General features: G+C 35.9%; 1 protein-coding gene across 1 annotated transcript; it reads left to right on the plus strand.

Moving 5' to 3' along the window:
• Positions 1-18,626: 18,626 nt before the first annotated feature.
• Positions 18,627-23,754, plus strand: LOC104105725 (protein SLOW GREEN 1, chloroplastic). Its single transcript, XM_009614110.4, has 4 exons — positions 18,627-19,388; positions 21,509-21,655; positions 22,434-22,514; positions 23,126-23,754. Exons 1-4 carry the CDS (start codon positions 18,756-18,758, stop codon positions 23,309-23,311), a joined length of 1,047 nt encoding a protein of 348 aa, XP_009612405.1. The 5' UTR covers positions 18,627-18,755; the 3' UTR covers positions 23,312-23,754.
• The last annotated feature ends 1,083 nt before the right edge of the window (positions 23,755-24,837 follow it).

The following is a 24,837-nucleotide window of genomic DNA, read 5'->3' on the forward strand; positions in this document are numbered from 1 at the left end:
AAAAATAGCTTAACTTTTTAAGAATTGTCCTACTTTTCAGGTTCACCCTTAATAACCTTTTAATTTATACAAAATCACAACAAAACAAACATAGTATTAGTATTACGATAGATGACATACATTTTGTGCATATTACACGTAACTCTAGTCTTAAAAAAGATAAGTGGTCGATGCAAATATAATCCGGTCTAAACGTCCGGAATCGAATCCCACAGAGAACAAAGGCTTCGCTACAACTATACAATATTGCTAAGAATTACAAGTTCAAATAATTTTCTAGCTATAAAGATTGTAATTTTTATTTTAAACTAATTAATTAACAAATATTAAAAGCAGTAAAATTATCAATTAACAAGACTAAGGGTTGGAGACAAGATTAAGGAGGTCTAGAGTTATGATTTTCCCAATTGTCGGAATCCTTCCCGCTACGTCTCCTATAATTTCGCCCAAGTATTCTATATCGATCGTGAGTTCTTCAGGTGTCGTAATTCTCTTCCGAGCAACTACCACAATTTACTAGAAGTATTCTTCCAAACAATGCTAGTTGGCACTAGTTCACCGCTCACTACAATCGCACCAAAGTTTCATTATTCCTAATCCCACCTTTAAACCCTCTGTGTTGATTACTCATATACGTTAGGAGTGATGTTGTTTAACAACTACCTAAATATGTACCTTTTCCCAAGCAATACATAATAAATAGGCACAATCAATTGAGAGTTCTTCAATCAACTGAAATAAGTATGTACTTAAGCAAGTAGAGAAATTTAAAGGCTCAATTATATAAAAACATAACAAGAATTCATCCTCCAAAAGGTTCAATCAAAACCCTAGATAAGAAATTAGCTACTCATGCTAGTATGTAAAAATACAACACTAGAATTTATAACAATGGAAAGTAGGAAGAAAGAGGAAAAAATGTGAAGTTGAATCCTTCTCCTTGCTCCAAGCGTGTTCTTGCCTCCCCAAAGTCTTCCCTCCCTCCAAAGTAGCGTCTGCCCCTCAAAAGCACATTTTAGGATGTATTTATAGCGACTATGGTTTGTATGAGGCGAATTTTTCTTCTTATATTTCGAATTAGAGAAGCCAGTTTCTTCTGCTCCGGTCTCGGTCTGGAGAAGTGAACCTCGCTTCGATGTCCGGGACTTTTCTAGTTTCTTCTGCTCCGGTCCTGGTCTGGAGTAGTGAACCTCACATTGTTGTCTGGGACTTTTCTCTTCAGCTCTTTTTTCACCAATTTTCTCCTATTTGATCCTTTTCCGCATAACTTTGTTCCTGCACATAAGAAACACATAATATGCATATTTTCACTTCAAAAGCGATGTGAACTCCCGCAACTCACACAAGAATTAATACACAAACACATTCAAAATATGCACTTTTCACCTTTTATCACCACCTGCCACTTAAACTCTTGCTCGTCCTCGAGCAACTTAAAATTAAGTGCATAGGCAAGAAATACCTTTCATAACATACTCAAGCATCACGCCAATGACAGTAGCTTATATCAATGCTTAGAACTCAAAATATGCACTCTTCATACATTTCCTCAAGGTTTATACTCATGCCAAGGTTATTTAAAATATTCATGTGATTCTTTCTAACATCCTCGCCTCAAACCATGACTTGAATGCATTGCACACTATGACTCGCTCCTTGTGCCAACTCAAAAATTAAGGTCTCTACCAATCCTTTTCAAATCATGTGCCCTCACCAACAAACCACAGAGAAAGTAGTCCACACACTCAATATAAGTTCAAGTATATTTTAAGGACTCTCAAATCGGAAGAATTTTCACACTCTCACAAAGAAACTCTTATGCCACTCAAGTTCGTACCATAGGCTTGCCTGTAGTGTGAGTCTCTACTAATCTAAGCTCGCAAAGTCTAGGATTAAGTAAGACTTTATAGGTTGTAATGTAGGCTAAAGAACGGGTATGATATATTTGAGAAAATAATGATTAACCCTCCTAAGTACTTTAATACACTACACTTCACTTTGAAGTACCTTTTTGTCATGACCACTTCAATATCTTGCCATGAAACCATACACATTTAAGCCCTTCTTCATTAAGTATGTAAACATATAGATACTTACTAGCCGAGACAAAGATATATAAGGTGTTATTCTTCTTTTTTCACTCTCCTTAATTTGGTATTTTTTGACTAGTACTTTTTTATTTGTTTATACACAAGTGCACCTTTTTAGTCTTTCTATGGTTCCACTCAAAAGCTACCCAATCTCTTTCTTTACTCTTCTAGCTATAAGTGCTTTCGGAGGTAAAGGTTTAATAAGATTTGATTAGAACACAGGGGATACGACTTGTAATGTGATTTTCAAATAAAAGGTCTATAGACTCAAAAGGGTTGACTACAGATAATATTAGCACTGGTAGGCCACTTTCCAAACTTACAAGACTTAATCATTTCGCTTCGACTCACACACGGGGCAAGTTCTAGACTAGAAAGGATGGCATAGAGTACACCAAAATCTCACCTCACACAATGCACATGACTCACTCAGGACGACTCGGACCTGACTCTCAAGTTAAAGCAACTAGCACAGTCATCATAAAATTTAAGCACACAGAAATTAATCACAAGAGTCGAAAGAAGAGCCTCGGTGTCAAAACAAAGTCACATATATTTTCAAGGCATATAATTACAAAGATCATAAAGAAAATACTTAGTTCAAATACTCCACCTCTAATCCCCGATATAAAAACATGTCAATATGCATAGATACTCGAGTTCTAAAAAAAATGTATTTTTTTTTTGGACTTTGAACCCTCAAGAAAACTGTCTAGGAAGTTTATCGTCGGGAAAAATCCAAAATATTTTGAAAATTCTACCTAAAAAAAATAAAATATTATCCGGTACAAAGAGTCATCCCTTGAAAAAGAACCGTGGCCATAAGAAAAACCAAGAGGGATTATTTCTACCTAATTTTTTTTCAACACACATAAAATAACATAATTAAAATAGCATAGGAACACCCAAATAGTCTCTTCACCCCACACTTAAAATTGTGCATTGTCCCCAATGCACACCCATAAATACAAGAGAGTAAAAGAAACTCCCTGATAAGCCAAAGGCCGAAGCATTAGCAGCTCATGGGGTACTCAGACTTTTCCTATACTTAGTTCTTTGTGTGGGCACCCCACACTTAGTTCTAACTATCTCACTTGCTTTTACTTTCTTCCAATGGCCTTGCTTTCCATGCTCATAGAGAAATTAAAAAAATAACACTACAAGAATAAAAAATAAAAAATAATAATTAAAAAAAAAGCAGTAAAGCTGGGTTGCCTCCCAACAAGAGCTTGATTTAACGTCGAGGCACGATGCAAATCACTTTTTGACTCCACCTCGAGCTTATGAATTGAGCCCCAAGTTTTGATTCAAGCTTATGATTATGCTCCTGGGGTGGTGGAACAACTCTAACTGGCCCAAGGAAATAATGTAGTATTCTGCACTTCTTGGCCTTTAGATGAGGTGTGTAATCTCGACTTTCTGGCAAGAAGAATTCCAGAATGTAGACACCTTGTTCCTCATTCATCGACTCATCAATTGGCTCAGATGCCTATATTTCCATATCATCATCCAAATACAATGTGGAAAAATACTTGGAATGTGGACCAATGCGCTCAACTACATGAACATTGGGATTGCCAACATTTCCAACACCAATGATACTAGAGTCAACTAAATATGTATCCTCAATGCTCTTGGTTGACTTTAGTATCTCTTCTACAACATCGACATCCTCAAATTCTAGTTTGATTGATTGTTGGTGTTCTACTCTGACCTCCTTTGTTAGCACCTCAATTTCTTCATCTAATGCATGCTCTTTTTTTGCTACTATCCACAGTATCATCTTGTTGAGCATTAACTGCTTTAACCAACTGACTCATTTGTGACTTCAGGTTAAGAATAGCTGTCTCTTGCCTTTGGATAGTATCCCAAGCCTTTGTATTTGCAGTTATTTCTCGTTACTTCATTCCATGAGGCACTTTAATATATTTTTGATCTCCTTCAGGTTAGCTTCCCCAGGTAACGGGTTGTCGAAAATCATGTATATCGTTCTTGTGTGGTTACTATCGGGAGTCTTGAGACTAACATAGATCTTCTACTTCTTGATATGGTAGATTTTGATATCATCTTGGGTATGGATTGGTTGTCACCTTATCATGCTATATTGGATTGTCACACCAAAACGGTGACCATAGCCATGCCGGGGGTTACTTCGAATAGAGTGGAAAGGGACCCTTGGCCATTCCACCAGCAAGGTTATCTCTTACGTGAAAGCTCGGCATATGGTCGAGAAAGGGTGTCTAGTTTATTTGGCTTATATCCGCGATCCCAGTGCGAATATTACTTCTATGGACTCAGTACCAGTTGTTCGTGAATTTCTAGAAGTATTTTCTGTAGATTTGCCGGGGATGCCACCCGACAGAGATATTGACTTCTGTATTGATTTGGCTCTGGGCACCCAGCCCATTTCTATTCCACCATAACGTATGGCCCCGCCGGAGTTGAAAGAATTGAAGGAGCAGTTACAAGACTTACTTGATCAGGGATTCATTCGACCTAGTATCTCACCCTGAGGTGCACCAGTGTTATTTCTAAAGAAGAAAGATGGTTCAATGCGGATGTGTATAGATTATCGGCAGTTAAACAAGGCTACTATCAAGAACAAGTATCCACTGTCAAGAATTGATGACTTATTCGATCAGCTTCAGGGTGCCAAGGTATTTTCAAAGATCGATTTGAGGTCTGGTTATCATGAGTTAAAGATAAGGGCATCCGATGTTCCTAAGACAGCTTTTCAGACTCGGTATATGCATTACGAATTCCTAGTGATGTCATTTAGGCTGACAAATGTCCGAGCATCATTTATGGATTTGATGAATCGGGTATTCAAGCCCTATTTGGATTCGTTTGTGGTGGTATTCATTGATAATATCTTGATTTACTCCGGCAGTCGAGAGGAGCATGAGCAGCATCTTCGGATTGTGCGTCAGACTTTGAAGAATAATTAGTGATATGCCAAATTTTCAAAATGCAAATTTTGGTTAGACTCAGTTGCCTTTTTGGGGCATGTTGTATCGGCAGAAGGCATAAAAGTGGATCCTAAGAAGATTGAGGCAGTTCAAAATTGGCCTAGACCTACTTTAGCTATAGAGATCGAGAGTTTCCTGGGGTTAACAGGTTACTACTGCCGGTTCGTGGATGGATTTTCATCCATAGCATCCCCAATGACCAAATTGACCCAGAAGGGTGCCCTGTTCAGATGGTAAGACGAGTGTGAGTTGAGCTTTTAGAAGCTCAAGACTGCCTTGACTACGATGCCCGTGTTAGTATTGCCCACAAGTTCAGGATTTTATACGGTGTATTGTGATGCATCTCGCATTGGGCTTGGTGCAGTATTAATGCAAGATGGTAAAGTGATTGCATATGCCTTGCGGCTGTGAGCACCTAATTTTTGACTATATTTGAATTTTTATCACTTTCTATTATGTAAATATTTTCAGAAATTTAATATATAATTTTTTAGCTTTGTTACATTTTTTTAGGGTAAAAAGTAATAATAATTTAAAAATTCAATTATTACTATTAGTATTATTTTTATTTTTATCTTTATTTTAAATAAAATGAATTAAAAAACAAAACAAAAAATAATAATTAATTATCTTTTTTTTATAAAAAAACAAATTTCTGATGGGAATTAAAAAAATAGTAAAATTAGAAATATAAAATTAAAAAGTAAAAGTAAAAGTAGGTAGAAATTATTATTTTTTTTAAAAAGTAAAATTAAGTGAAAATTAAAAAAAGAAAAGTAAAATAAGTGGAAAATAAAAAAAAAGAAAAGTATAAAAGTGGTAATTTAAATATAATAAAAGTAAAAAAAGTAAGAAATTAAAAAATCAAAGTAAAGGAAAGTGGGAATTTTTTTTTTTTTTTAAAACAAATATGAGAAGTGGGAATTCTTTTTAATTAAAAATAATAATAAATAATAAAAAAATTGAAAAATCCGAAAATTTTCTATAAATAAAAGAGAGAAGGAGAAAAAAAAAGATGGAGGAGGGAATTGAGAGAAATTTATTTTCTTCTTCTAGGATAAGGGAATTTCTATTTGTGTCATTCTTTCTTCGTCTTTCTTTCGAAAATCCAGCCTAAAATTCCAGAAAAAAACCAACATCTAACACCTCATCTTCCTCCATGAACCACCAGCTGAAGCTTACCCAAACACTAAAACAAAAGAGTTTCAGTCGAGGTTAGAAGCTTCGTCGAGGTTCTCGATACCGTTTTCGGTTGTGGTTAGTTCGTACAAAAGTCTATCAGAGCTTTGTTCATGTTGTACCGAAGAATATTTAGCTATTGAAAGGTCCATTTCTTGTTCTCCAGTTTTCGGATTCCAATTCATATTATGTTTGCTATAAGTTTAAATATTTTTTTTCTGTTTTGCTTAAAGATTGATTTACGATTGGTTTACTGTTTCACTTGTTATTTTTTAAGGATATTTTAGTCTAATTGCTTACTGTTTTTAGTTTTAGTTAATTAGCATGACTTGAAGTCCTTGGTTAATTCTTTTGGTGTTAAGACATGAGTTTTGCTTCACCGGTATCGTTATTTTGGAATGATTGTTAGTGCTAAGAATATGGGCTCAAAGCTTAATTGGTAAATGAATTATTTTCTAATTGGGCCATACACTAATATCTTGAAAGATGAGTTGAACATTCACATGAAATGATTGGGCTTTAGGAATTACTTTTTAATGATAAGAACGATTGGATTAATTAATATATTACTTTTACTTGGGGCATATTCTATAGATTATAAGATGAATTGAAAGAGCCTTTTGGTCATCAAGTACTAAATGATCAATTAGCAATTAAGACATGTCATCCACAAATAAATTCCATAATCTATAGCCTTCACAATAATCTCAAATTAGTTTAGGAAGATAGACTCATAAACATTCGTAGCTTGCTTTAGGCGCGATTAATAAATCATCGTGACTATGGGTACGGTTCCCGTGGCATAGTCACGATATGTAAACCCCAACTCAAGTGCGCGTTTCATGCGACTTGACTTCAACTTCGAATAATAATAAAAATAAGCATGTTGTAAATCGCGGGTGCCTTTCACGTGACGTGATTCGCAATATGTACAAAAACAAATGAGTGTGCGACATCGCAACTTGTTCAAATAAGTTCCATAAATAATTAAAAGTGGTTAAAAGTTAAAAATGCACAATAGGTTTTAAGCATGTATTAAATCAGATAATTAGGCCAATCATTAATAGTTGAGCGACCTTGCTAAAACCATGGAACTCGGGAGTACCTCACACCTTCTCATGGGTTAACAGAATTCCTTACCCGGTCTTCTGTGTTCGCAGACCACAAAAATAGAGTCAAATTTCCTCGATTTTGGATTTAAAATAAATCGGTGACTTGGGACACCATAAATTATTCCAAGTGGCGACTCTGACTGAAACAAATAATCTCATTTCGAATAATGTCACTTTAATTGGAAAAACTCCCCTATCCCCTATCCTCGGGGAAAAGGAGGTGTCGCCAGAGCTGTCGCACCTCCTTTTTCTTTCTTCTCATCATTTTTATTTTATTTCAGAGAATGAGTAAATGCGGGAAATAAATTTTTGGAGGAGACTTCCCTTTTGGAGTGGTTGTTGCAAAACTGTTTCTAGCCTTTGCGCAATTGCTTTTTGGTTGCACCTGCTTCTTGCAAGGTTGCTTTTGGATTGCACTTATTTCCTGTTTTTTCAAGCAAAGAACAATTTGTCAGTTTAAAACGGTGGTTGGTTTTGTGGCCTTGATTGTTTCAGTCACTTGATCTCGGCCCTTTCAACTGCAACTGGTTATTTCTTGAATACCGATTGTATTTCTAACCTTGGAGAACCTCTGGCTTTTCCAGACTTTGCCATGACGGTTAGTCACGTGGGACTTAACCTTTCCAACTTTATTTTGCCTTTGTGGGCATTTAACTTTGAATTTCCTCTTTCAACAGTTTTTGATTTTAAAGCATCGGCCACCATGGCCAGTCGGAGTCGACTTGATGCCTCTGCCGAGGCTGGGTGCCTTTGTTGCATATCGGCTTGTATTAAGTGAGAACCCTGTAAATCAGTCTTGCCATCCTTTCTTTGTCTTAGTTTCAAAACAGAGTTAGGCCGAAAGGATTCAAAGAAAAGCAAACAATGGAATGGACAAATGAATTTAGACGAGAGGTATCCCTTTCGGGGAAAAGAAAGAAAGACTTATCTGGAGTGTATATGGATTTCAATGAACATGAAATGCCTCTTGGACTAGATGCCTGATCTGTGTAAACCGTCCAACTCTCAGAAATTTATCACAACTCTTGCCTTGAGACTAAGAAACTTTGCCCAGGACTGTGTCGATGCCAGTAACTGTGAGGATCCTCTTTTCGATCAGTGGCGCCCTTTGCGGGTTTTCATCAACTGGCCTATCTCATTTCTCTTCTCACCATCGTCTTATAGTGCTCTTTGCAAGTTTTCACTAACAAAACTCTCTCATTTTCGAATTTCTCTACTTACCATCGCCTTACGGTGCCCGTGAGGGTTTTCACCGATAAGACTCTCTTATTTTATTTCTCTCATTTTGTTGTATCAGATCCGGGTAACTGTATCCTCCTATTTTGAATCTCTTTGCCGATTGATCGGAAGGACTTGAAAAGGATTTGGGTAAAAAGGATTTGGATTGAATTACAACTTTGGAACCTTTCAGACAAAACCATCGCCAAACCATTATAAATTCTGCCCCAGTTTCATCTTTTGGGGAATGTGGATTTTTATTTTGGTGTGACTGAACCCCAGAGAGAGGGTGCCTACGTATCCTTTCGGAATCAAGTCAAACGTAGTTCAAGGACGAGAACTTTGTTTTTTATTCTCTTTTGTTTTGGTTTTCTTTTCTGTTTTGGTTTCTCCTCTTTCTTTTTCCTTTCCTTTTTTCTCTTTTCTTTTTCATTTTTCATTTCATTTTCTTTGTCTTTTCTTCCTTTTTTTTGTATATTTCTTTTTCTTCTTTTTTCATTTTTTTTCTTTTTTCGTTCATTTTATTTTTCAATAATGACTTCCGGGTTCCAATGAGGGTAATCAAAGAATAGTAGCCGGATCAGAAGGGTTTGCAAATGGTTAAATGTTTGGATAGTGAGAAAGAAAGCCTTTTTCATCCCAACCGGAGAACATTAATGCTATATAGAGGATCCAACATAGTACCTTTTGACTATATCTGCATTGACAGTTATTTCAGGGACATTTTCTTCTATGTGTCCCAAGTAAACCGCTCTCTTTTGGCAGTACTCTTGGGCAATGTATGGACTTTTCTAACCTGAAGCCAATTTTCCTTTAGCTGTTCCGATTCTTTATTTTATTTCCTTAAAACTATCTTCATTGCATTCTGATTCTTGATTCATTATTTCAAAGTCTGATAGCGTTTTAGGATTGGGGCATGAAGTCCGCAAGCATGCCATGTTATTGAAATCTGCATTTAACAGAACTGAAAAAAGAATAAGAGAAGTGACAAAATTAAGAAAAGAGACATTCCTGGACAATGAAATATTAATTTCATTTGATTTTTTTTTTTGATTTCGATTGATTTTATTCTTTTTTGAATTTTAAAAATAGATGGGTTTACACCGGAAATTAAGACAATAAAGTAAAACATCTGGATCACACCCTGAGATAATCTGGACGCAGAAAGGATAGCAAGACTGGCTACTGAGACTCCCGTCTGATAGGGAACTTTCAGGCTTGGCGTCCGTTTTTGGCTTTTCCTCTGTCTCAGCAAGGGCTGTAAGGGCCTTAAGTGCCGTATCAAATTCCTCATCTCTCCATTTTTTGTTCATCAAACCCTCTGAACCACTATGACTGGCCTGTGATGTGGCCTTAAAGGCAACATGACTCAAAATTTGGCCCGTCTTTAAATTATTTTCGACCATCTCCTCAATTTTTATAGCCTCGGCGAATGGATTACTCATAGTAGACATCATGTTCTGGAAGTAGTTCGCCTCTTGGGCCTGTAGGAAGATCGTAACCATTTCTATTTCGTCCATTAGAGGCTTTCCCATGGTGGCTTGCTCGCGCCATATGACAGCATATTCACAAAAAATATTCCGCAGTTTTCTTTGCCAATCTCGACATAGAGTTATCTTTTTGGATTTTTCACTCTTGCTTCTTCTTTTTTTTTTCTTGGTTTTTTTTTTTCGCTCTTTTTTTTTGTCACTCTTTTCTTTATTTTTCTTTCTTCTCTTTTTTTTTTCACTCAGTTTATTTGATGTCAATGATCGAATCCGATGGGGATTACCTACATATTTCACATCCGTTGAGAATCAGACCCGCATAGTTCGGTCAGTTTAGGAATAAAATAAATAAACTAACTCATTTTTTTTTTGGATTTTGAATTACTTTTATTTTTCCGAAAGAAAGGCTTATAATTGAAGAAAGAAAATATTTTTGAATTTTATTTATTTATTTATTTTTGAGAATTTTTGAAAAGAAGGACTTCTAGAGAAGAAAGAAAAATACTTTTTTGATTTTTTGATTTTTTTTTAGAATATTTTGGAAAAAAACTTCTAAAAAAGTAGAAAATATATTTGTTTTGAAAATTTCTTTTTTTTTTGGGGGGGGGGGGGGGGAGATTTCGAAAGATAAATTTCTAAAGAAGAAAGGAAATATTAAACTTCTGAAAATATTTTTGGATTTTTAGAAGAAGAAAAAAATATTTTTGAATTTATTTTAAAATTAGGGTCTCAAAGAAAAACTTTTCTAAAGAACGAAGTAAAGGAAAATATTTTTGGATTTTTCAAAAATTGTGGGCCGGAGCCGATGAGGTTTGCCTACGTATCTCATATTCGTTGAGAATCAGACCCGCGTAGTTTGGTCAGTTTTTCAGGACCGGGGGAAACATGACTTTTTGAAAACATTGGCTTATTTCTTTCTCTCTTTTTACGGCAGAGTTTCGGAATTTTCAAATACCTACTTCTCACTCTTTTTTTTTTTTTGATTTTCTTTCCCTATTCTAGAAGCAAGTCAACATGCAAGCCGAAACAAACAAATGCACAAGTAGCACATAAGATGCATTAGGATGGTCTTTTAATTTAGGTAGACTTGTCCTAGACGGACTCAACTCCTGTGTTGAGTCCTCAAAGTCAAATGCACGTGATGCAAACAAACGTTCCTACTAGGGGTTCAACATGAGGCTATGTTATTCTAAGTTTAAAACCTGGGTGTATTGTTCTAGACCTGGCTTATCCGAGCAGACAACTCGAGCCGAGCGGGGGCAGCGTACCGGGAATACAAAAGCTTCACCGGCTTTGCAATTTGTCCGAACCTCGTTCTAAAATTGGGATATGACTCTAACAGAGAAGAAGTCACGCGAAGTGCACGCTTCCTCAGAAGATTTAGAAGACTCAAAGAGAAGAGGGTTTCGTACAGTTTATATACAGTTCAAATAATATCAAAGCGGTAAAAAGCGGCATTTAGTACATTAGGTTCAAACACGTAAAAATGAGACAATCATGAAAGCCAAGCATAACAGTTATCTAAGCTCGAATTTTGAACCCTGAACCAGAGATTCTGGGTTCGTCCCCAGCGGAGTCGCCAGAGCTTTCGCACCTCCTTTTTCCCAGGGGATAGGGGATATGGGAGTTTTTCCAATTAAAGTGACATTATTCAAAATAGGATTATTTGTTTCAGTCAGAGTCGCCACTTGGAATAACTTATGGTGTCCCAAGTCACCGGTTTATTTTAAATCCCAAATCGAGGAAATTTGACTCTATTTTTGTGGTCTGCGAACACAGAAGACTGGGTAAGGAATTCTGTTAACTCAGGAGAAGGTGTGAGGCACTCCCGAGTTCCGTGGTTTTAGCATGGTCGCTCAACTATTAATGATTGGCCTAATTATCTGATTTAATACATGCTTAAAACATATTGTGCATTTTTAACTTTTAACCGCTTTTAATTATTTATGAAACTTATTTGAACAAGTCGCGATGTCGTACACTTATTTGTTTTTGTACATATTGTGAATCGCATCACGTGAAATGCACCCGCGATTTACAACATATTTATTTTTATTATTATTCGAAGTTGAAGTCAAGTCGCGTGAAACACGCACTTGAGTTGGGATTTACATATCGTGACTATGCCACGAGAACTATACCCATAGTTACGATGATTTATTAATCGCGCCTAAAGCAAGCTACGAATGTTTATGAGTCTATCTTCCTAAACTAATTTGAGATTATTGTGAAGGCCATAGATTATGAAATTTATTTGTGGATGACATGTCTTAATTGCTAATGGATCATTTAGTACTTGATGACCAAAAGGCTCTTTCAATTCATCTTATAATCTATAGAATATGCCCCAAGTGATAGTAATATATTAATTAATCCAATCGTTCTTATCATTAAAAAGTAATTCCTAAAGCCCAATCATTTCATGTGAATGTCCAACTCATCTTTCAAGATATTAGTGTATGGCCCAATTAGGAATTAATTCATTTACCAATTAAGCTTTGAGCCCATATTCTTAGCACTAACAATTATTCCAAAATAACGACACCGGTGAAGCAAAACTCACGTCTTATCACCAAAAGAATTAACCAAGGACTTCAAGGCATGCTAATTAAATAAAACTAAAAACAGTAAGCAATTAGACTAAAATATTCTTAAAAAATAACAAGTGAAACAGTAAACCAATCGTGAATCAATCTTTAAGCAAAACAGAAAAAAAAATATTTAAACTTATAGCAAACATAATATGAATTGAAATCCGAAAACTGGAGAACAAGAAATGGACCTTTCAATAGCTAAATATTCTTCGGTACAACATGAACAAAGCTCTGATGGACTTTTGTACGAACTAACCACAACCGAAAACGGTATCGAGAACCTCGACGGAGCTTCTAACCTCGACTGAAACTCTTTTGTTTTAGTGTTTGGGTAAGTTTCAGCTGGTGGTTCATAGAGGAAGATGAGGTGTTAGGTGTTGGTTTTTTTCTGGAATTTTAGGCTGAATTTTCGAAAGGAATACGAAGAAAGAATGACACAAGTAGAAATTTCCTTATCCTAGAAGAAGAAAATAAATTTCTCTCAATTCCCTCCTCCCTCTTATTTTTTCTCCTTCTCTCTTCTATTTATAGAAATGTTTTTGGAATTTTTAGATTTTTTTAATTATTTTTTAATTAAAAAGAATTCCCACTTCTCATTTTTTTAAAAAAATAAAAAATAATTCCCCACTTTCCTTTGCTTTTATTTTTTAATTTCTTACTTTTTTTACTTTTATTATATTTAAATTCCTACTTTTATACTTTTCTTTTTTTATTTCCCACTTATTTTACTTTTCTTTTTTTTAATTTTCACTTAATTTTACTTTTAAAAAAAATAATTTCTACCTACTTTTACTTTTAATTTTTAATTTTATATTTCTACTTTTACTATTTTTTTAAATTCCCATCCGAAATTTATTTTTTTTAAATAATAATAATTAATTATTATTTTTGGTTTTTTAATTCATTTTATTTAAAATAAAGATAAAAATAAAAATAATACTAATAGTAATAATTGACATTTTAAATTATTATTAATATTTACCTTAAAAAAATGTAACAAAGCTAAAAAATATATATATTAAATTTCTAAAAATATTTACATAGTAGAAGGTGATAAAAATTCAAATATAGTCAAAAATTAGGTGCTCACAACGGCAGTTGAAGGTTCATGAGAAACATTACTCTGTTTATGACTTAGAATTGGCAGCCATTGTTCATGCGCTGAATATTTTGAGGCATTACCTTTACGGTGTCTCGTGTGAGGTATTCACTGATCATCGTAGTCTACAGTATCTGTTCAAACAAAAAGATCTCAATTTAAGGTAGAGAAGATGGTTGGAGCTGTTGAAAGATTATGATATTACCATTTTGTATCACTCCGGAAAGGCCAATGTGGTAGTCGATGCTTTGAGTAGAAAGGCTGTGAGTATGGGCAGCCTTGCGTATATTCCGATTGGTGAGAGGTCGTTAGCTGCAGTTGTTCAGACTTTGGCCAATCAGTTCGTGAGGATAGATGTTTCAGAATCTAATCAGATTCTAGCTTGCACAGTCGCTCGGTCTTCCTTGTGTGAGCGCATCAGAGAGCGACAGTATAATGGTCCCCATTTGCTTGTCCTTAAGGACATGGTGCGACATAGTGGTGCCAAACAGGTGGTTGTGGGAGATGATGGAGTTTTGTGGATGGAGGGTCGTATATGTGTTCCTAATATGGATGGGCTTCATGAATTAATTCTTGAAGAGCCCCCACATCTCCCGGTATTCTATTCATCCCGGTGCCGCCAAAATGTATCAAGATTTGCGGCAACACTATTAGTGAAGGAGAATGAAGAAAGATATAGTTGCATATGTAGCTCGGTGTTTAAATTGTCAGCAAGTCAAGTACGAGCATTAGAGACCTGGTGGTCTGCTTCAGAAGTTAGAAATTCCTGAGTGGAAGTGGGAGCGTATCACTATGGATTTTGTTATTGGGCTTCCACGGACTCAGAGGAAGTTCGATGCAGTATGGGTCATTGTGGACAGGTTGACCAAGTCAGTACATTTCATTCCAGTAACAGTTACCTATTCTTCAGAGTGGTTAGCGGAGATTTACATCCGCGAGATTGTCCACCTTCACGGTGTGCCCGTGTCTATTATTTCAGATCGAGGTACGCAGTTCACCTCACACTTATGGAGGGCTGTACAATGTGAGTTAGGCACATGGGTTGAGTTGAGTACAATATTTCATCCTCAGACGGATGGACAGTCCGAGCGCACTATTCAGATATTGGAAGATATGCTTCGCGCTTGTGTTATAGACTTTGGAGGTTCTTGGGATCAGTTCTTGCCACTTGAGGAGTTTGCCTATAATAACAGTTACCAGTTGAGCATTCAGATGGCTCCATATGAAGCATTATATGGGAGGCGATGTCGTTCGCCAGTTGGCTGGTTTGAACCAGGAGAGGCTTGGTTGTTGGGTACCGATTTGGTACAAGATGCCTTGGATAAGGTCAAGGTTATTCAGGATCGACTTCGCACAACTCAGTCTAGGCAAAAGATTTATGGCGATCGTAAAGTTCGTGAAGTTGAATTCATGGCAGGAGGAAGAGTATTGCTCCGGGTTTCACCTATGAAAGGTGTGATGAGATTTGGAAAGAAGAGCAAATTGAGCCCTAGGTATATCGGACCCTTTGAAATTCTTGAAAGGGTAGGTGAAGTAGCCGACAGGCTTGCACTACCACCTAGTTTATCAACAGTTCATTCAGTGTTCCATGTGTCTATGCTCTGAAAATATCATAGTGATCCGTCCCATGTATTAGATTTCAGCTTGGTCTAATTGGACAAAGACTTAACTTATACATAGGAGCCGATATCTATTCTAGCCCGGCAGGTCCAACAATTGAGGTCTAAGAGTTATCCATCAGTTCGAGTATAATGGAGAGGTCAGTCGGTAGAAACATCTACCTGGGAGTCCGAGTCGGACATACGGAGTAGATATCCACACCTTTTCACCAGCCCATGTACTTTTTCTAATTCCGTTCGAGGACGAACGTTTGTTTTAGATGTGGAGAATATGATGACCCAAAATGTCATCTTTAAATTTAATATTTATTTATGTGATCTGAGACCTCGAATAGTACCATTCAGCTTTTTTCGAGTTGCGTGCGCAGTTCATAAATAATTCCAAAAAGTTTTTATGTGAAAATGGATTAAAATGTGAAATAAAGCTTTAAAACTCAACTGAGTTGACTTTGATCCTTTGAGCAAACGGACTCGGATCAATTTTTTGACAGTTCTGGTAGGTCCGTATAGTGATTTGGGACTTGAGCGTATGCCCGGAATTGTATTCGGAAGTCCCTAACTCAAATTATCGCCATTTAACGGAAACTAGAAATCTAAAGGCTAAAGATTTTCAAAGTTTGACCGTGGATTTGACTTTATCGATATCAAACTCGAATTGAGATTTCGAGAGTTGGAATAGCTCTGTTATGTCAGTTATGACTTGTGCGCCAAATTTGAAATCATTCTGGATTCATTTAATATATTTCGGCACGAGTTTTGTAATGTGAAAAGTTTGAAACTCATAAGTCCGAATCGAGGAGTGAATTGTAATTTTAACGTTATTTGAGACCCCGAGTAAGTCCGTATTATGTTGCGGGACTTGTTGGAATATTTGGTTGAGGTCTCGAGGGCCTCGGGTTATACGCCGCAACAGAGATGAAAGTGAATATATTGGAGGAGCGGGTTGCACGCCGCAACAGAATTGATTGAAATTAATACATTGAAGGAGTGGGTTACGCGCCGCAACAGAATTGATTGAAATGAATATATTAGAGGAGTGGGTTGCGCGTCGCAACATAATTAATTGAAATAAATATATTGGAGGAGCGGGTTGCGCGCCACAATAGAATTGATTGAAAAGATATATTGAGGATCGGGTTGCACGCCGCAACGGGATTAAATGAAAATGAATATATTGTGGGATCGGGTTGCACGCCGCAACGGTATTGAATATGAATATATTGTGGGATCGGGTTGCACACCGCAACGGAAACTGATTGAAATAATAATTGGCTATGACTGTCGAGTTGGTTTCAACTGTTGAAATGAGTTACCTGTTTTATTTCTATTATTGTTGTTATTATTATTATTATTATTATTGCATACAGGTTAATATAAGTGACCTGCCTTAGCCTCGTCACTACTTCGTCGAGGTTAGGCTCGACACTTACTGGGTACATGAGGTCGGTTGTACTCATACTACACTCTGCACTTCTTGTGCAGATACCAGAGTTGGTCCCAGTGGTGTACATTAGATTTGCTCGGATTCAGCTTTTTGCAGGAGACTTGAGGTATAACTGTATGTCGTTCGCAGTTCTGAAGTCCCCTTCCACTTTATCGTAGCTGTGTATTTTTTCAGACAGCTTCATTTTCATTCAAATATTTATTTGTATTATTCTAGTAACTCGTGCACTTATGACACCAGTTCTGGGTTGGTATTTAGACATCGCTATTATTATGGATTATTCACTCTATTTCAGACTTTATTTTCACATTTGTTTCTTTATTATTAATTAACTTAAAATTATTTAAAAATAACTAATATTATTCTAACGTTGGCTTACCTAGCAAGTGAAATGTTAGGCGCCATCACAATCCTGAAAGTGGGAATTTCGGGTCGTGACAACAAGTAGAAAAATTCAAAGGCTCAATTATATAGAAACGTAACAAGAATTCATCCTCCAAAGGTTCCATCAAAACCCTAGATAAGAAATTAGCTACTCATGCTAGTATGTAAAAATACAACACTAGAATTTATAACAATGGAAAGTAGGAAGAAAGAGGAAAAATCGTGAAATTGAATCCTTCTCCTTGCTCCAAGCGTGTTCTTGCTTCTCTCCCTCTAAAGCAGTATCTTCCCCTCAAAAGCACGTTTTAGGATGTATTTATAACGAATAGGGTTTGTGTGAGGCGAATTTTTCTTCTTTTATTTCGGATTGGAGAAGCTGGTTTCTTCTTCTCCGGTCCCGGTCTGGAGAAGTGAACCTCGCTTTGATGTCCGGAACTTTTATAGTTTCTTCTGCCCCGGTCCGGTCTGGAAAAGTGAAACTTACTTCGTTATCCGGAACTTTTCTCTTCAGCTCTTGTTTCACCAATTTTTCTCCTATTTGATCCTTTTCCGCATAAGTTTGTTCCTACACATAAGAAATACGTAACGAGCATATTTTCACTTCAAAATCGGTGTGAACTCCCGCAACTCACACAAGAATTAATACACAAACACACTCAAAAACTGCACTTTTCACCCTTTATTATTCAACAAAGTCATAATTTTCATGCGGAGATGTATGTAAAAAATTTACTAAAATTGTAACAAATAATAGATATGAACTTATAGTTTTAAAAATATAATGGGTTCAATGATTTTTTAAAAGCTTAAACGCATATAGTTTAAATTCTGGACCAGTTTCTGGGGTGAGAGGTCACATATTTTGTCAATACTTTGTGGATAAATATAATTTGAAATAAGACAATCTTATTTCTAACATAGAAATTAAGATTTCTCGTTACATATGATTATGTAATCCAATTTAATATAATTCGAATTTCCTTACATTTTAATGGAAATATTATACACAAAATGACAAAAGTGGAACTATTCTCCCTCTAATAAAGTCTAATAGCCTGTTTGGACATAAGAAATTTTTCACCTTTTTTTTGAAAAAAATTAACTTTTTTTTTTAAATCAGTGTTTGGCCATAAACTTTTCAATTTTCACTTAGAAAATGAATTTTGGAATTTTTCGAAAATTTGAAAAACTCCAAAAAACTGTTTTTCAAAATTCACTGAGATCACTCACAAAACTTAAAAAAAAATTCAAAATTATATTTATGTCCAAACACAACTCTAATTTTCAAATACTATTTTTATTTTATTTTTTTTGGAATTTTACAATTCTTAGGTCCAAACGCCCACTAAACTATAATTGGAGAAAAGTATCAAGCATCTAATTATTCTATCCTCTTAAACCCTTTGGAGTTTTTTGATAATAATTCAAGTATGAGCTAGACGACCGACGGGGAATGAAATGAACTATTACATAATCCTCCTCCCCTTTATTTGATGCTGTTCTTCTAAGTAGCTTCTTCTTCTTCTACAGTACGTGCCACTACAATCTTTCTTGCTAAAAATGGTAACTTCATCTGCCACCAAAATCCCACTCTGCCTACACTCAACAACCCTCAATAATCACAACCCAAAACTAGTTCACCATCCCATTTCCTACAATCCCCTCAAAACCCTTTTACTTTACAGTCCCAAAACCCTGAGCACTCTTTGCCCCAAACTCCAAGCAACCTCCAACCCCCAAAATTTTCCAGTTTTAACCTGTTCTTGGAAACCCCAGAAAGAAATTCCCAAGTTTTTCAGTGAAAAAATTGTCATTTTACTTGTTGGGTCATTCTTGTTTATGGGTTTAAGGGCCAAGAATGCAGTGTCAGTGTCACGACCAGTTCAAGAAAGTAGTGTTTTTGAGACCCAAGAAGAGAATAGTGAGGAAGAAGAGGAGATGTATGTGAAGTTCTTGGAGAAGAATGAGAGAGATGTTGAGGCTTTGAAGACTATTGTTAATGTGAAAATGAGGAAAGGGAAGACTAAAGAGGCTTTGAAGTATGTGGAGAAGCTGATTGATGTCCAGCCTAGAGAAATGGAGTGGAGGCTTTTGCAGGCTCTTTGCTATGAAATGATGGGGCAGTTGAGTAAGGCTAAAATGTTGTTTAAGGAGATTTTGAAGCAGAGGCCTCTCTTGCTCAGAGCTTTGCATGTATGTTCCCTAAATCTTATGTGTTTTATTGCGATTTGAATGTAGTCAAAAGCTCTTAGATACCATGTTTGAACTGAAGAGGATTAGGAAATATCTGTTTTAATTTTTGAGTAATTCAAGATGATGTTATTGGTTGCTTGTAGAACATTGTTGAGTGTCAAAATCTAGAGTTGATATATGATATCTTGTCTTGTGATGAATTTTGTGCAGTGAGCCATGTTATTTAGCATTACATATATATGGCAGACCTAACAATCACTATATGTTTTTTTTCCTTATTGTTTGTTGTACGTGTGGTGGTTTGATGGATGTAGCTCCGCCGAGTCAATCATTTCATGTAGCTGTGATCAACTGTTGAATTCTGCATTACGTGGGAGAATGTCGATATGTTAGTAATTGGATATTTTGTTATGGTTTGAAGGTCGAACATGGACTCTAGAATCTGCATTATGTGGAAATTTTACTCTCTCACGATAGATGTTGGATATAGTATCCATTTTCTTTATCAGTTATCCAGACGGTAATTGAGCAATGCCTCATTGTTAATTGATATTCTGTGACGACTAAACAGAAGGATCCTGTAGTTGGCTTGGATGCCAATTGCCATGGCACAAACAGTTTTACTTGACTCATTAATAGTGCAGGTTTTTCACTAAGCTAATCTTTGGGAAAGTCATATGCAACTGCAGTTGAAGCCTAATAAATTCGGGAAGATTGTATAAGAAACTGCTTTCGAATGGATAAATCATGCAGTAGCAGAAAAATCCTCTTTTCCTCTTGAGTTTTTCAGGTCGCCTTCCTAGACTGGTTATTTCTGTAGAAACAGCAATATTTGGATCCCACTGATGTGATTTTTTTTTCCCGACTTTGTTATTGCTAAACTGAAGAATGATAAAGATGTGAATGAGCAAGAATGTTTGCTTCAGAAGCCTGTTCGCTTTCTGGTGGTGTTAACCACGTTCTGAACACTAGTGGCATTACCTGATGTAATGAAAAATTGTTACTCAAGAAACTCGTGATAGTTATTTTTGAATTGTGAACTTGCATGAGGAATATAATGATGCTTCATATAAGGAAAGCTTTGACATAATGGTGTAAAAATACAAATCAAGTTTCTTTGAGGAGAGCAGCTCTACATTTGTCATTCAATCTGTGGTGTTGTCTAAGCTTGGATACTTAATGTTTACTATGCGTTCGAGTAGGATATCCAGTTATACTTGCAGCGAATGCCAACCTGAGACACGAATATTTTGAACTTCATTCATACGTCATTTTCAAAATAGCACTCCCATTAGAATGAAGAAACAATTCTTTAAAGTATAGCTACAAATTTGCAGCGTGGAGGAGAATAAGCATGGAGTGTAGACATAAACATATATGGGGTGAACATTGTAAGTAATCAGAATCAAGCATGTATCTGTGTTAAGTGAGGGCACTAAGTAATTTGATGCAAGTAGTATTTTGTTGAGAACTACACTCAAGGGTGTGGCTTAGTGGTCTATGAGGTGGGTTGAGAACCATGAGGTCTCAGGCTCAAATCCCAAATCCCAGGCAAAAACACTAGGTGATTTCTTACCTGGTGGGAGGTAGCTGATATCTAGTGGAATTAGTCGAGGTGTGCGCAAGTTGGCCCGGACACCACTAAAAGTATTTTGTTGAGAACTAGAAGGTTCCACTGTCACGGAGGGTGGAATGTATTGCTAGCTATGTTGCTCGGACTTTCCAAAAATGTTGCCAGGTGCTATCGGATCCTTCAAAAATATTGTATTTTGGAGGATCCGACACGGGTGTGGCATCATTTTGGAGAGTCCCCGCAACATAGATTGCTAGACAATCAAGTCATGAGATTTATCTTGAATAGATATATGGAATGCACATGATGTCTGGTTTTAAGTATTTGAGCTTTTGGACTCTACTACCGCAGTTAATATTTGTCAATCATAATTTATATGATGTTCTCAAAGTTTGAATTACTTAGCATCCTGCCATTCATGATGGCACATGACCTCTCTTAGAAGTTGTACGCATTATGTGTAACTCTTGGAATTCATACTCTTTTAACCTTGTCAATCATTATAAGTTTTGCTTATTGACCTTATCTATGCATTGAATTGTTACAGGGTTTAGCTATGGTGATGCACAAGAACTTTGAAGGTCCTGCTGTTTTTGAGATGCTGAATGACGCTCTAGAAGTTGCTCGTCGGGAAAAAAGAGTCAATGAGGAGAGAAACATAAAAATATTAGTTGCACAAATGCATGTTGTTAAGGTAATGGCTTGTAGTACACCTGCCAAATTTGGTTTCTTTAGAGTGACTTTTATCTGTTACATCACAACAATACTCAACTCTATTTTTTGTAGTTTGTCTACAGTAACATCTTGTGCCTAAATTGCTACAATTAAGTATAACAGAGATGCCCCCCTTGTTTGATTTATAATACTACCTCCGCCCCAATTTATGTGGCAGTGTTTGCTTGTGCATGGAGTTGAAGAAAGAAAGAAAGGATTTTGAAACTTGTGGTCTAAAACATGCCATAAATATTTCTATGGCTACAAAATCATGTCATTGAAGATAAATTGCTTCTAAATATAAAAAAATGTCATTCTTTTTGGAACAAACTAGAAAAGAAAGTGTGTTACATGAAGTGGGACAAATGGAGTAATAACATTGGATATCCCTAGAGTTTAACACTAATAACTAGATTAGAAGAGAGGGAGGGCAGAGTTGGGTAAATAGTGAAACTGTGGCGGTGTGGCCGCTTGCATGATGGTCTTGCTTTGTAGGTAATAGGTTGTACAATTATGTTACCTTTGCTAAGTTAAGAGGTTATCTTTGCTAGTGAAGGTCATGATAGCACCAATTACGTTTATTTGGTAATGTTAGTTGAAAACTGGAGAGGGAGAGTTTTCCTGCGACAAGTCTCATGCTCAATATTTTGATAGTCAGAGGAACCAATTGCTAGTTCTTGCCTATATAGGCAAATAAAAGGAGGATAGAAAATTGTTCAGCCTAGTACTCCTCTCTTACATTCACTCGTGTCGTGTAGGGTGAATTAGAAGAGGCCTTACAGAAGTTCCAACGTCTTGTTAAAGAGAACCCAAGAGACTTCAGGCCTTATCTGTGCCAGGTATTTTGTGTTCTATATTTCCTCTGCATATATTGCTTTATAAGCTTTAGCGTTCTTCTTGAATTGTGAGCTTTCTAAAAGGATATCTAAAGAATAAGCAAATTGTAGCTCTCTTAATCAGCGTAAACTTTTTGCTAAATTGTTACTTGCCATCGTTCTCGACTCAAGTGGGACCACTGGAATGCTTTAGAGCTTTTCATAATTGATCTTGTAATTTTATCAAGGTTAGAGACTGATAATAAGGGTCAGATCGGTAAAATTGAGAAAAATAAGAATATGGTGCTGTTTAGTATGTATTCTATGTAATGCTTGATGTACTCTGGATTAGATTGCCACTGCATGGTCTCAGGCAACCAAAAAATAGTGCTAACTAAATGGATCGCAATATATTGCAAAGCAAGTTTAGTGCACGGAGAGGAAGATAGATGCATGGTTAAGCAATAAGCATGTGTCATGCATATGCAGCAAGTTTTGCTATTGATTGTAATTAATTCTGATTAATGTGGTGACACATATTTTCTGAAAACCCCCCTCGGAAATATTAGAGTATAGTTCTGGCAACTCAGCTATACTTATTGTCGAATCTGATCCTTTTTGGGACTTGGTGGCAGGGAATAGTCTACAGTTTGTTGGACAAGAAGAAAGAAGCTAACGAGCAGTTTGAGATATATCGAAGTCTTGTACCCGAAGAATTTCCTCAGAGAGGTTTCCTTGATGATGTTGTGTTGGCTGCAAAGACAGAAACTAGGGAACAACTTGAAAAGGAGTTCAAGACTCAATTCTCTTACAAGACATGAAAACTCATGCCCAATTTTTACATTTTCAACTAGGCTATTATGACTGGATGGTTAAGGGTGTATGGAGGGGTGATCAGAGGGTGTGATAGAAAAAAATCCATTGCTAATGTAGACAGACATTATAGGGCAGTACATTTTTGTGTCTAGTCTAGTGTTTTTGATAACCGAGAAATCCCTGAGGGCCAGCTAGCAGCTCTAAACTCGGTGGACAAAGGATCCACTCCTCTACCCTTCTCACTTAAATATCAGGCTTTTGTCTGACAATGTTCGTACTCGTGGTGTGCGTCTAAACTGCATATCACATGCTGGCCAAAACTCTGGGGCCTCTCCCTTCTGGTGATATTAAGAAAATAGATGGAGGTTGAGGTTTTACTGTGCTTTGTATGTAAAAGAATTCTTAATTTGTCTCTAGTAGGAAAGCTGGAGTTACCTACGTTCTCAAATATGCTTATCCATTCTTGTATAGCTTTTTTTTCTTTAGAAAAACTGATCAACAGATTCATAGATACAAAAATTGTTCTGTAAATAACCAGACATGGTGTTACATATAATGCATGGTTTCTTAAAAAAAATATATAAATTGCTCATTTGAATTACAGTTTTCGACAAACTTCAAAAAACATGAATATATGGAGTGTTTATATATATATATATATATATATATATACACACACACAGAGTTGCATACAATCAACCGGTAGTTTTCATGATTCGATAATATCACTCTTTAATCTCTCAAATCTCAATTGACTATTATTGTTGCCCGCAACTTTTGTATGTGTATTTTTTTCTTTCAGATTTTGCTTTCCATTTTCATGTAATTCATGGATAGAACATCACTACTTTGTCGTTTACCTTTTTTTTTTATTTTTTAAATCATGTAAAATAAGATTTTATTTCAACATGCATCTGAGATGATACAATTGCGTACAAAAAAAGAAGATAGATAAGTTCATGTATACATCATCATTAAGAACTCCAACCTAAAAACTCACATATTTATGTAGGTAAAAGAATCTAAGAAAGTTAAAGTTAGTATTTTATTTCAAATTCGACTCCACCGGTCTTTGGTTTATATTTTTACAAATCTAATTTTTTTCCTTTTATTATCTAATAGGATTTCTACATATTTCAAATAAGGAAGGATTTAGTGCACAAATTTTAGTTGATTAAAAACTTCTAAATATTAGGAAAAAAAACTTAAATGATGATTTTCTACAATGTGAAATCTATTTTTAAATAGTAAATAAGGCAAATAATATTTCATAAAAGAACTTCATGCTTTTAATATAACTAGTTTCTATGTTCATGCGATGCACGAAATATCCTGCCAAAAGTAATAAACATTCAATTGCTTGAATATTCAAAAACTACTTGTTACTGGATATGTTAGTCTACTTGCTTCCAGTTGCTAATTGGGGATGAAATGAATTAGTTATCCTTATGTTTGTAAAATTATGTATGAAGTTCAATGATCAATTCCTTAAAAAAATGTAATTCAAACAAACTCTGTAATAAAGTTTTGA

This window comes from Nicotiana tomentosiformis, chromosome 5 (assembly GCF_000390325.3).
Source record: "Nicotiana tomentosiformis chromosome 5, ASM39032v3, whole genome shotgun sequence".
Taxonomy (NCBI): Eukaryota; Viridiplantae; Streptophyta; class Magnoliopsida; order Solanales; family Solanaceae; genus Nicotiana; species Nicotiana tomentosiformis.